Source organism: Rhagoletis pomonella, unplaced genomic scaffold (assembly GCF_013731165.1).
Source record: "Rhagoletis pomonella isolate Grant_MI unplaced genomic scaffold, Rhpom_1.0 Rhpom_scaffold_00002, whole genome shotgun sequence".
Classification (NCBI taxonomy): Eukaryota; Metazoa; Arthropoda; class Insecta; order Diptera; family Tephritidae; genus Rhagoletis; species Rhagoletis pomonella.
The window spans coordinates 35,917,865-35,930,405 of record NW_023458556.1 but is presented as its reverse complement, the minus strand read 5'-3'; the positions used below and the strand labels follow the sequence as shown (position 1 = coordinate 35,930,405).

Below are 12,541 nucleotides of genomic sequence, written 5' to 3'. Positions count from 1 at the left end.
ATTTTATTTTAATATTTCTTCCTTTATCTTCATCTTTACTCATCCTCATCTTCTGCTTAATATTTATCTTTATCATCTTTATGTTTATCATTTTCTGCATTACATATTGCCCTTCTCCTTTGCCCTTATATTAGTAAAATTTTTAAATTTACCTTGGTCTTCATTTTTTCATTTATCTTTACGCATCTTTGTTTGTTTTACCTTTGCCTTTATCCTTATTTTCGGTGTATCATATTATAAATGTGCACGCTCTCTTCTTTGTCATAAATGTTCGCACATGTAGTGTACCTACGTATATGTCATGTAAAGAAATGTCTAACGCTTTGCTTCCACTTATGTACGCTCACTTATATTTTTCAGTCTTACAATAACCCACAAATTAAGACACTTAAAAATAAAAGTCCCTGCCAAAGTGTCTTTGCCTAAGAGAAATTTTAGCAGTTTATAAACACCCCCCACAACGGAAAACACAAAAAGATCGCACAGAGTGATTTGCCACGGTGAGAAACACTCGTTGCTTGAGAGATGAGTGTTTGTGTCTGTGGTAAACACCATACAAGACATTTGGTGACGGTTATTTTCGATCTCTGATTGCTTGATATGCAGGAAAAATTAATCGATTAGGTACAGAATTATCCAGAATTTTAAAACACAGGCCAACAAAAATGGAAAAAAATTTTGGTGCGGCTGATCTTAAAGCTGTTTTTGATTGACTTTTTTGTGCTGATTACGAATCCGTAACTTTAAAGTTTCCATCAGGTCCATATTTTGAGAAAAACTCCATATTTTGATGGCCTTAAATTTCAAATTCCAGATCAATTCAGTTTCTTAACTACTTGAAATTATACTAAAATTTAATAGGTTATAAAACTGTGTACTTAAAATTTTTCTAAAAATTAGAACAATTTCTTATAGCATCTCATATTTTTCTTTTCCAATTTTGTTTTCTAGAATTTCACAGTTTCGATCGTCTCATACCGCGAAAACTTAGCGTTTTCGCAGACGTGCAAGCTTTAGTTTAAATTTACCCTTAACTTGTGAGCTTTGATCAACACTGCTGAGAATTTGAACAGAATTTCACTCCCACAATCGTATTTAACCGCGTAACAGTTTTAATGGTCGAATGCGGCACGCGCAAAAACAAAAATAAAAATGTATTACATTACTTAATACATTCATAAAGAAGCACACAAATACATACATATTTATGTGCATACATACTCATCGCGTGTCCAGCTGTGATTTTTTTTCACTTCTACTTCACACAAATAAGCCACTAAATCTAATTTAACCAAATGTATTTGTATTTATTCACGCGCTTTAATTTAAAATTGTTATTGTTTGTGTACAAAATTAAAATTAGAAAACAAAATCTCAACAAACGCTTAAAACCGGCCGCATTCGTTTCGATCGGATCAGTACGCGCGGAAATGTTAGCCACAAACGATCGTCAATTGGCCAAAGAGTCGAGAACTCAGCGGCAGCAGCTGCAGCAACAGCAACGGATGCTGTACGAAACACGTTTTGGCGTCTATTTGGCCGCTACTCGAACAATAATTTTCGGCGCGCTTTTTCTGCTCACCTTGAGCATTCATTTTGATTCGATCGCGGCGCGAACTGCGGATGTGTTGAAAGTGGAGCTGCCGCATGGCGGAGTCCTAGTCGGCCGTCATCGTGTCTCGCACAAGGGTAGGCATATGCGTGCCTTTATGGGGGTGCCATATGCGTTGCCGCCAGTGGGCGAATTGCGCTTCAAGGTGTGTTACGCTCAGTGTGAATGTGCGCGCGTGTGTGTGTGTGTGTGTGTAGTGATAAAATTCTTGAGTAGAAATTCAGCAAAAAGTCGAATCACTGCGAAGTGAGATTTTTAGAAAACTAAAAAGTTGTAGTAAAATTAACTTAATAAAATTTCTAGAACTTAGTTTCGTTACGCTTGCTGGAGCTGCTGTTTTCAAAAACAAAACAAAAAATATTAAACATTAAATACTTCGTGACTTTTAGGGGCGCACTAGATTGCAATGACAGATTTTTAAAAAATTGCTTCGCTGTCTCATCACGGTGGGAAAGTTTAGTGAACCGTAGTGTTAATTGTGCACGACAACAACAAAAATATACCTACTAAATTTCATGCATACACACTTTGCTGGCGAAATGCTTTCATGTTAAAAATAAATGAATAAATATTCAACAAATTGCGATTAATGAATATTCAATTGATTGTATTTTCAATACATTCGACTGTCGACGTGCAATAAAATCGTTAAATGTGTGCGTTTAAATTTTTGAGAATACGGCTGTTTTGTACGTATTAAACGTGGCAGAAATAGTCGATAACAACCTTTTGTTAAAAATTTTGTACATAACCAGGGTTGCCACTTTGGTAAATAATTACCAAAAAAAAAGAGACACCGAAAAACTGCATATAGGCATGGTCACGTCAAATCGAAATTTTCCGTGTCAAGAAGCATCTTTTATTTAAAAAAAAGCCCAAAATTTTTGTATTTGACAGCTATTCGCCTATGTTTTCACTTACTTTCGCGTAGTGCGGTTTCAAAAAATTTTACGTTTTCATTCCACCGTCAGCACAAAAATTGATGTATAAATTATTCGCCAAATAGGTGGGGTGTTTGATCTCACTCGACTACAAACTTAACTGCTTTGCAACTGCAAAGGAGTTTTATTCATTTTTTAATTATATGTACACATAGAGTTTGGAGGAGAATCTGGGTCAAATACTTAACAAAAATTTTGCCGCCAACTATATTTTTATTATTTATTCATTTCATTATAGCCATAGTCATGATCATATTGATAATATCTTTTAAGCATGCATATAAGCGTATACTTAGTATTTTTTTTTTGAGGATAGTACATACATATGTATGTATGTGCGTATAAATGAAAATATAAATATTTTGTTGAAAGTTTGCTTCGCTCACGCTGTGCTTTATGCAAAATAATTGCAAGTCATCTTCATCCTAATGCTTACTGCGGCGTGTACTTGACTTTTCTGTATTTGAATAAAATTTATTTCAAAGGTAATTCGCCAAATCATTTTTATAGGCGATTCGATTTCTGCACGTTCGCGAGTTGTGCATAATTCAAATCATTAATTAGTTGATATTTTACATACATACATACATACGTAAGTAGTTTGCGGGTTTTGTATTTTTTTTTGTGTTAATGATTGGATGAACGCATGATTGTGAGGCCTGATGGGCAGATGTCGAATGAAATACATGCATGTCTTAGGTCGAGGCCACGAAATGAGCGGCTTCTTTTCCTGAGCGGCGCCGCCCAACCATTCAGAAATGCCGCCCATTGTGTGGCCACTTCAATATGTTTTAATTTTAAGCCGCTCATTGCGTGGCCTCGGCCTTAAGCACTTAAAAATCAATGCTATAGTTAGCAAGGTGCCAAAAATCGTATTTTTTGCAAAAATTTTAATTTTTTAATTGCGAATTCCCGTAGAATAACCATCCAGTAAATATGTTTGTTCTGAAAGATTTTTGTTTAAGGCGACAATGCCCTAGAAATGGGCGTGGCAGTTTTAGAATTAAAATTAACGAAACGCAGATTTTATCGCCGATTTCAGCAGAATATCCCTGCATTAACAACATTTGGTCCGCTACTGTTTTTTAAATCGAAGAATCTTCTAGAATTGGGCGTGACAATTTTTAGACCAAATTAAAAAAAAAAAACTTATTTCCATATGAACCTACCTACACTGCCGGAACAAAGTTTTGGCCCAGCATATTTTTCACAATATATGTATGCAACAATTTTTATTCTAATATTTTTCCGCCAATTTTGTATAAAAATATAGTTCATTCTACAACACAAAACATGAAAATATAATTCCTAAATTTTGTGCAAAACTCGAAAATTCAGCAAATTTTCAACTTTTTATATATTTATATATATATTTTAGAATTTTTTTGAGTATGCAGTTTTGCAGCCCATTAAATTCTAGTAAAAAAAATGCAAGTTTGGAGTTAGTCAAAAATTTCATTGATTTTTGAGATTTTTTTTTAAAGGTATTTTGCACTTTTTCCATATCTATAAAGTATTTTCGAAAAAAAAAAATTGTAAGGAAGGGACTGCGTGAAAAAAAATTTCCAAAAATCAACGGTAATTCCTAGCTACTTAAAACTTGTACTTTATTGCAACAAAATTGATTGGGCTACAAATTTGCATACTCAGAAAAATTCTAGAAAAACCTGATTACAAAGTTGAAAATTTGCTGAATTTTCGCTAGTTTTGCACAAAAAAAGGAAATATACATTTATGGTTTTTGTTGCAGAATTAACCATATTTTTATACAAAACTGGCAGAAAAATATTAGAATAAAAATTGTTGGTTATATATTGTGAAAAAGGTGCTGTGCCAATATTTTGTTCCGACAGTATGTAAGTATGTACATCTCGTAGCAGAACGTTGTGTAAAAATAGAAATACCCCTATTATAGCAGAAGAATCGCTCTTTCAAGTCAGCCTGGTTTTGAATGTATACGACAATTTTGAAAAAAATACACCTTGCTAGTTTGACGAAATCGAGCTTTAACTTAAAAAAAGACGTAAGTAAAATTTTTTCAAAATAATCTATTTAATGCACAAATATTCCTTAAACATCTAGATGCATTTCTGCATCAAAAATAAAATTTTGAAAAAAATTGCTTAAATTCGCGTTTTTTGGTGCTTGGGACTCGAGATGATTACATTATCAATTCATCATATTATTTTTCTTCAAGAATCTCGGTTTAGCTTTAACAGAACGTCGCGTTGAGTCGATTTCTACATTCCTTCTGTCCGTATGGCTGTCTGCCTGTCTGTTTGAACTTAATCTTGTCACTACGCTTTCGAGATATCCGACCAAACTTAGACTTGTTTACATGTTATCTTTAGCTCTACCTTTATCTACATATATGTACACATAATTTTCTTTATATTTAGCGTCATTTTCACCTTCATTCTTATATCCATATTTATATTCACCTTCTTCTCTCCTAAATCCCAATCTTAACCTTTGTCTGCATGTTTATCATTGTCTTTGCTTTTGTCCACCTACATCGTGGAGTTGAATATTTAACGCAAACATCTCCGAACTCGATTAAGAAGCTTCACTTGAATAACGTTCTTTTTTATACGTGGCCCACCGCATCACATTTTTCACAAAGGGTTAAGCTCGACCACCAGGCAAAAAATTTACAAAAGATAGATTTTCGACTCTAATTTAATTGTAATACATCTATTTCCCATACTCGACAATTGGCCTACAGACTTGAAATATTTTCTTAAAAAAAAAAATCCGCGCTAGCTAAAGAATACACTCATAAAGTTCACAAACAAGCTCGCCTGCAGTATGTTAATCTTTTCGGCTACGATTAAATTAAAATTTAAAGTGATTTGAATAGTCTAGTTCTATGAATCAATTTTAACATTCTCATGAATAAGTTATGCATATTTCTTTCACAAGTGCGATCATGGTAGCTGAAATACATATAAAAAAAATTTAAAAATACCCAGTCATTTGCATAGCGAATTGTAGCACTAAAGCAATCAATATTAAATATTTAGCAAGATCTACTCGAATATCTACTTTTACTTACCTCATACATATGTATGTATATTCCAATATTTCTATACAGCCGCCTGTACCATATGGCCCATGGGTCGGCGAGAGACAAACTATACAAGATTCACCAAAGTGTATACAACGTGATCCCTATCGGCGTGACTTAGAAATCGAAGGCAGCGAAGATTGTCTCTACTTGAATGTGTACACGCCTGAGGTAAGCCGCAAGCGCACACATACCTTTTTTTTATTTGCATACATAAATTTCCTTCAAAAACAGGATCTTCCCACCCATGACCCCCTACCAGTCATGGTCTATTTTCACGGCGGCGGCTTTCAATGCGGTTCCGGCATCAGCAGCTTTTATGGCCCAGAATTTTTACTCGATCACGATGTTATATTGGTTATCGGCAACTATCGCGTCGGTCCACTCGGTTTTCTCAGCACTGAAACGCTAGATTGTCCAGGTAATTTCGGATTAAAAGATCAAGTCGAGATCTTACGTTGGGTCCAGAAAAATATTGGCGCTTTCGGCGGTGATCCATCATCGGTGACGATCTTCGGTAATAGCGCGGGTGGTGCTAGCGTCACATACCACATGCTCTCGAACTCGTCCAAAGGTAATGTACATAAATTAGTATAGTTTGCGTCAAAAATAAAGTTAATATCGACAATTTCTGCTAAGTACAGGCCTCTTCCAAAAAGCCATTGCACAGTCGGGTACCTACTACAATCCATGGGCGCAACCTCAATATAAGGGCTTGTCGGCGAGTCGTGCACGCAAAGTGGCGCAGTTGGTGGGCTGTAATGCCGAGGCGCAATGGCCAGAGCTTTTGCATTGCTTACGTGGCAAAAGCGCCAAAGATGTCGTTGCCACACTCTACGAGTTATTTGTAAGTGAATTTAAGTTGAAAAATATTAAGCTACTCAGTGCTAACGCGTGTGAAATTCAATTTCCGCAGGAGTGGGATTATGATCCCATGGTGCCATTCCAACCGGTGGTAGAGCCTCCACATGAGGGTGCGTTCCTCACAGTTTGGCCGCGTGATGTCAGCTTGCCACACGGTTTCTCTTTGCCACTCATGATTGGCGCCACTTCAGAGGAGGGTCTGCTCAAAACTGCGCCGTTACTCAATCTGCCTGGCCTCTTGGATGAATATAAGCAGCAATTTGATACAATTCTACCCATCGAACTGCAATACGATCACCATCCGCCGGAAGTACGCGAAGAGATTACGCGTAAGATTGAAGAATTCTACTTTAAAGAGGGACACACCTATAACAAATATAATCATCAAAATTTGACCGATGTAAGTTTGTTTAAGAAGAGTGTTTATTTCCTAACACAAATAACGGTGTTACTCCTGCTTTGATAGCTAATCTCTGATGGTTGGTTTATTGCTGGCATCGATGAGTATATTCGCCAGCGCGCCGAAGCGGAGAAGTCATTGAAAATACCGCCGTACTATGTATATCTCTTCGAGCATCGTAGCCCAGCAAGTTTCTCAGAGCTTTTTAAAGGTGGAAGAGAGGACTATTATGGTAAAGCGATAAAATAACCAAAAAAAATCTCTGAAATTTTAAATTTACTAAACAATTTCCTCCCAACCAGGTGCTTGTCATGCCGAGGAGTTGCAATATCTATTTCCAGTAGCAATGGAGTTGTTCGTCAGCGCCTCGCCCACAAAAAGCGATATTGAACTACGCGAAGCTATTCTGCAGATGTGGGTGAATTTCGCCAGAGAAAGGTAGAGGTTTTACACATTGTAATATTTCTACTAAAAATCTATGCTAATGAATGACTTTCTATGTCTGACTCAATCCAGCAATCCAACGCCGGCAAACTCTCCGCTCCCACACTGGAGCGCGGCAAAGGGTTATCCTGTCAATTATGCTCGTCTAGGTCACAAAACACCTGAAGAATTTACAATACTACAAATGGAGCGTAACTTGTATGGCGATCGCGTGAACTTTTGGCATCAACTAAGACCACACATTCCAGCCGAAGAGCGCAAAATAAACCGGAAGGACGAACTCTAAAGGTTACCACTAAAAATTAATTTGTAAAATACAAAATTTAAAGCATAGTATTTAAGTGCAGTGATAGTTTTTTTTAAATAACAAGTTTGTTTGTAAATATATAAAAATAAAAATCTCATAATTCTAATATATTTACACACGTATGTACATATATACTTCAGTGAAAATCAGCAGACGACAGGAGCACGAAGCCAAGCCGATGATGACTTAGGTGATTTCATCTCGTCGTCCTCTACGCAGTTGCAATAAATAGGGTCTAGTGTGATATTGAATCTCACTGCGTAAGCCCCGATAGGCCAGGGGCCTGACAATATACCTACTAGAATCGAGAGAGATCTCTAGACTTCGTAGTGGCACAAGCCCTTGTTTTCCCCCAGCATTCGCTGCGTTGACCCGAGGCTTATCTTTCCAAGAGGAGTCTACAAATAGTCATGGGAACTCCCACTATCTATTTTCGTGGCGATATTATCTGGCGGGTGCTGGCTCTGAATGAAATCCATTAAGGCATTGCGCAACAAGCTTTGAGCGTGTCTGAGTAGATGTTAGCCTCCTTTACCGTCGTTGCGCACCGCAACAGCGAATCGACTGCTTCATTAATAGTAGCAACCTCTGGTGCTTCCTTAAAACCGCTGCCCTCCGTCCGCTCATCGCTTTATGGGATGGCACCAGACTAGTCATGCAATGATCGTGTTATCAGGGAGGAAATCGAAGCCCCCGATAATATTGGAGTCTCCAGAAAAGTTTCAAGTACCCTTGAGTTACCTCGTAGAGGCTATCCAAAAATTTGCCTGAAAGTATCGCATCATACGCAACCTTCTAGTAAGTCGTTTACGACCACGATCCAGAGAAGGGGTGAGAGGACACCGTCCTTGGTGCGCCCCTGTTTACCCTGCGCTGAATAGTGGCACCACTTCTTCGAGAGCCTAGGACTCTTGCGTGTCCTCTCAAGAAACTTGGCAGAGCTGAGGTTACAGATTCAAGAAAAAAAAATTACATACTAACTTGGTCCTGCTCTCTTTTCCTCACTGAAAGAAATTGCACTCCAACGGATTTGCAAATTATTAAAAGTCGCTAAAAAGTGCATTATGGCTTAGACCAACTGATGGTCTAAGTATGTGTGTTACATCTCAGGTATCAGCTAAGCAAACCTCACCTAAACAATGCCATACTCTCATATTTCGCAAAGCCTTTGTTAACCGACTTCAAAACAGAATTTGTTTAAATAAAGCCCTATCTCAGCAAATGGTTTAAAAATACTTTATCCCAACTGCCGATATATTGAATTTACGTTAAGATGGGGCATTTTTGAACCAAATTCTGAAATAGGGCATTTTCGAACTGACAGCCAAGATAGGCCAATCTTCCACTTAGCTGCCAATATGGTGTGAAACGTTGATACTTTTTCTTGCAACCATGGAATCTATTTAACTATAAAATTTATATTACCTTTATCGGTTGCAGTTCTTAGTTAAAAAATGTGCAGGCATTAATGCCATTGCTGTATCTCTCTCCCACTTTTGCTTGCAAAGATAATGTATATGTGCATATATGTATTTAGATATCGTCGTTTAAAGTGCAAAACCGCGTAACTGAGATTTATGCTGAAAAAGAGATTTGCTTAGCGGAAGCAGAAGAGACACTAAGAAGTAAGCAGCTTTAATGAGAATGCCTTATCGCTCTATTTCAGTCATCAAAAGGGGTAAGAGAAACATTCAATAAATTGAGGTGCTATCCTAATTACCTTTGCCATTCTAAAGATTACTACGTATCCCCTTTTTACCAAACTCTGCCTACATATTGCAATCTGTTGCGAAAAACATATCGAGTGATTTCAACAATCTTTTTGCAAGCTTATAAGTATGTTTACGGGTGTATTTACATTAGAGTGGTCCTAAATATGGTAAGTCGGAATTTTAATGCTCTCACCCCCTAAGATTTTTCTATATCGAAAAAATATACCTCTATTTTTCTTTTAATCAAAAAATATTTAGAGGTCGCTCAAAGCGCTCAAAGTTTTCCATGTATTTTATGGGAGGTTCGATGAGAAAGTGAATCTTAGTGCAAAAATTATTTTTGTTTATAAACATCTTGAATCAACCAAAAAATAATAATTTAAAGCTTTTTATGCATTTTTAAACGACTTCCAAAAAAGGAGGAGGTTATCAGTTCGTCGTAATATTTTTTTTTTTATGTATGTTACCGCATAACTTTGGACCACGTCAACCGATTTCGATAATTCTTTTTGCATCGGAAAGGTAGTGTCTCAGAGGTGGTCCCATACCTGGTTTAGATCCTATCATTGGATCATGAAATATATATATATATATATATTTTTTTGTTTTTTAAGTCGGTTTTTTTGCTAAAAATTACTTGTTTACGTTTAGAAATCAAGTTCTAAGTAAATTTCAAATAGGTTGTGTTGAAAGTGCTGTCAAATAATTTGCGATTTATAATCCGACTGCTTGGTAAGAAAAGTATATATTAGAACTCATTTGATTTTAATAAATTTGTGTAATATATCAAATTGTGTGAGTGCTTTATCTATATAATGAGTTATTATTAAGCAGTATTGGCCTTGTTCCACCCGTGACAAAGAAACGCGCGGACTCGCCCTTTACCTATATACACTTGTGGTCAGCTAATTAAGTTAACCCTCATATAGTTGCTATGAAAAATTGTATTGTTATTGGGAATCTCATGAAGATTTCAACGAAAAGTGGATTTCCCCATATAAAATACATGAGAAACTTCGGGCGCTTTGAGCGACCTCTAAGGGCCGTTTGCACCATGTCTAGTTAATTCTAACTCCCAGTTAAACATCTTTATCGACGTTATCGACACCCATCATATAACATGTGATCGATAAAGCAGTTAACGTGCTTAACTGAAGGATGTACCTCCAGTTAGCGTTAACCAGACTTGGTGCAAACGGCCCTTAGGTTAAGCACATCGACTGCTTTATCGATTACATGTTATAGGCTGGGTGTCGATAACGATGTTTAACTGGGAGTTAAAATTCACCAGACATGGTGCAAACGGCCCTAAAAATTTTTTTGACTTCAAGATGAAAAAAATTGGGGTATCTTTTTTCGGTATAGAACAATCCTAGCGCATGGAGCATAAAAATTCCGACATTACTTCTTCACGTGCATTTTTGGACCGCCCTAATGTACATGCATATGCACACACTGCTTGTATGCTCTTAAATGCCGAGTTAGTCTTAAATACAAAGATAACAGGTAAATTCTATACAATAATTATAGTTTCAAGTGCGAAGGCGCTATCAGTCGCCATTCGGCCACCAAGTGAAGAGGATCATTTATTTACATACTCGTACAAGTAATCTGTGCGCAACTTATTCTCAAACAAAATGATGAAATCGACCAGTGTTCTAATACTTTTTCTCTTTGCGTGGATTAATCTTTACGCCTTGACTGCGGCGCGTACGTCCGACATTTTAAAAGTGCAGCTACCGCATGGGGGCGTACTGGTCGGGCGCCATTTGACCTCTCATAAAGGTCGTCATATACGAGCTTTTATGGGTGTGCCTTTTGCACTGCCACCCGTTGGAGATTTGCGTTTTAAGGTAAGTGCGGAAAAATAAAATGAACTAACAAGAAATCTAGAAAAAAAAAATATAATTAAACTTACTATTAAACCAATTGAATAACTTTAATCAAATAAAGTAAAATAATAATACATTAAATGAAATTAAAAAAGGTAGTAAAGTAGGAAAAAATAAAAACAAAATATTAAAATAAATTAAAAAATATAAATTAAAATAATTTAAAAAACCAGAGCAAAATATATTGAAAAGGTAAAGCAAAAAACAAGAAAAAGATAAAACACAAATTAAAATAACTTAAAAAATAAAGTAAAATAAATTTTAGGAAATAAATTAAAATATAATATATATATATTAGACTGCATCGCTCCCCATACAAAGAAAAATCGGTACTATTATTCCATTAGAATTATAAAACCTATTATATTTTAAGACGTCCACCAAAATATTTCCGAAAAATATTAAGATTTAAGTGAGCTGGACCGATTTGAAAATACCTCCAAAAATTTTAGTTTTTCATGAATAAAAATAGTTTCTTAAAGATTTTTTTTTGAAAAAATCCCCTCACATGACAAAACGGTTTAAGCTTAAAAAATTTGCACGAAAATATTTTTAAAAAATTAAAAAAAAATTTAAACGGAATCGTAATGAGATTTTTGACTTTTTTCAAAGATTGGTATAAGAAAAACTTGAATAACTGAACCTAAGCTCTTCCGATTTAGACTTAAGAGGTGTCATTGGAAAGGTATTTTCTCACCCTTTTTATTTCTTTGATAATAAACTCATTAAAAGGATGAAAGAGAAAGGTAGGATGAACGAACATCATTCAAAGTTGAGTTAAGATGTGTTGGTATTTGAAAAAAAAAAATGGTACAAGAATGACTTTTTTTTGGACAGAAATAAAAACAGTGTGAAAATATCTTTCTATCGAAATCCCATAAGTCTAAATAAGAATAGTTTTGGCCCAGTTATTCAAGGTTTTTGTAAATCAATCTTTGAAAAAAGTAAAAAAACAGCATCAAAAATCTCATTCTTACGATTCCGTTGAAAATATTTTTAAATATTTGTATGCAGATTTTTTAAGCTTAATCTGTTTTGTCATCTGAGGGGACTTTTTTCAAAAAGTTCTTTAAGAAACTATTTTTATTCATAAAAAACTCCATTTTTGGAGGTAATTTCAAATCGGTCCAGCTCACTTAAATCTTAATATCTTTCCGAAATATTTTGGCGGACGTCTTAAAATATTATAAATTTTGTAATCCTGGCGGAAAAACCGCCACTTTTTTGGTGATGCAGTCTAATATATATATATAATAAATAAATTAAAATTAAGTAAAGTGAATAAAATAAAATAAAATAAAA

The 12,541-nt window shown here is 35.6% G+C and overlaps 2 protein-coding genes across 2 annotated transcripts in view; both read left to right on the top strand.

The window, feature by feature from the left end:
- The first annotated feature begins 1,415 nt into the window (after positions 1-1,415).
- The window catches only part of LOC118753144, a 16,190-nt gene continuing 5,064 nt past the window's right edge, over positions 1,416-12,541 (top strand). The window contains exons 1-9 of the mRNA XM_036488014.1: positions 1,416-1,757; positions 5,648-5,791; positions 5,855-6,194; positions 6,265-6,467; positions 6,537-6,940; positions 7,067-7,116; positions 7,187-7,322; positions 7,401-7,539; positions 10,958-11,200. Coding sequence (XP_036343907.1) covers positions 1,431-1,757; positions 5,648-5,791; positions 5,855-6,194; positions 6,265-6,467; positions 6,537-6,940; positions 7,067-7,116; positions 7,187-7,322; positions 7,401-7,539; positions 10,958-11,200 — 1,986 coding nt within the window. The 5' untranslated portion in view covers positions 1,416-1,430. The remainder of the gene's footprint in view (positions 1,758-5,647; positions 5,792-5,854; positions 6,195-6,264; positions 6,468-6,536; positions 6,941-7,066; positions 7,117-7,186; positions 7,323-7,400; positions 7,540-10,957; positions 11,201-12,541) is intronic.
- Positions 6,944-7,731, top strand: LOC118733541. Its single transcript, XM_036462969.1, has 3 exons — positions 6,944-7,116; positions 7,187-7,322; positions 7,401-7,731. Exons 2-3 carry the CDS (start codon positions 7,231-7,233, stop codon positions 7,612-7,614), a joined length of 306 nt encoding a protein of 101 aa, XP_036318862.1. The 5' UTR covers positions 6,944-7,116; positions 7,187-7,230; the 3' UTR covers positions 7,615-7,731.

Coding starts and splice junctions, on each gene's coding strand:
- LOC118733541 (XM_036462969.1), top strand. CDS start 7,231: ATGGAGTTGTTCGTCAGCGCCTCGCCCACAAAAAGCGATATTGAACTA. Junction 7,323..7,400: donor GTGAATTTCGCCAGAGAAAG/GTAGAGGTTTTA, acceptor GACTCAATCCAG/CAATCCAACGCCGGCAAACT.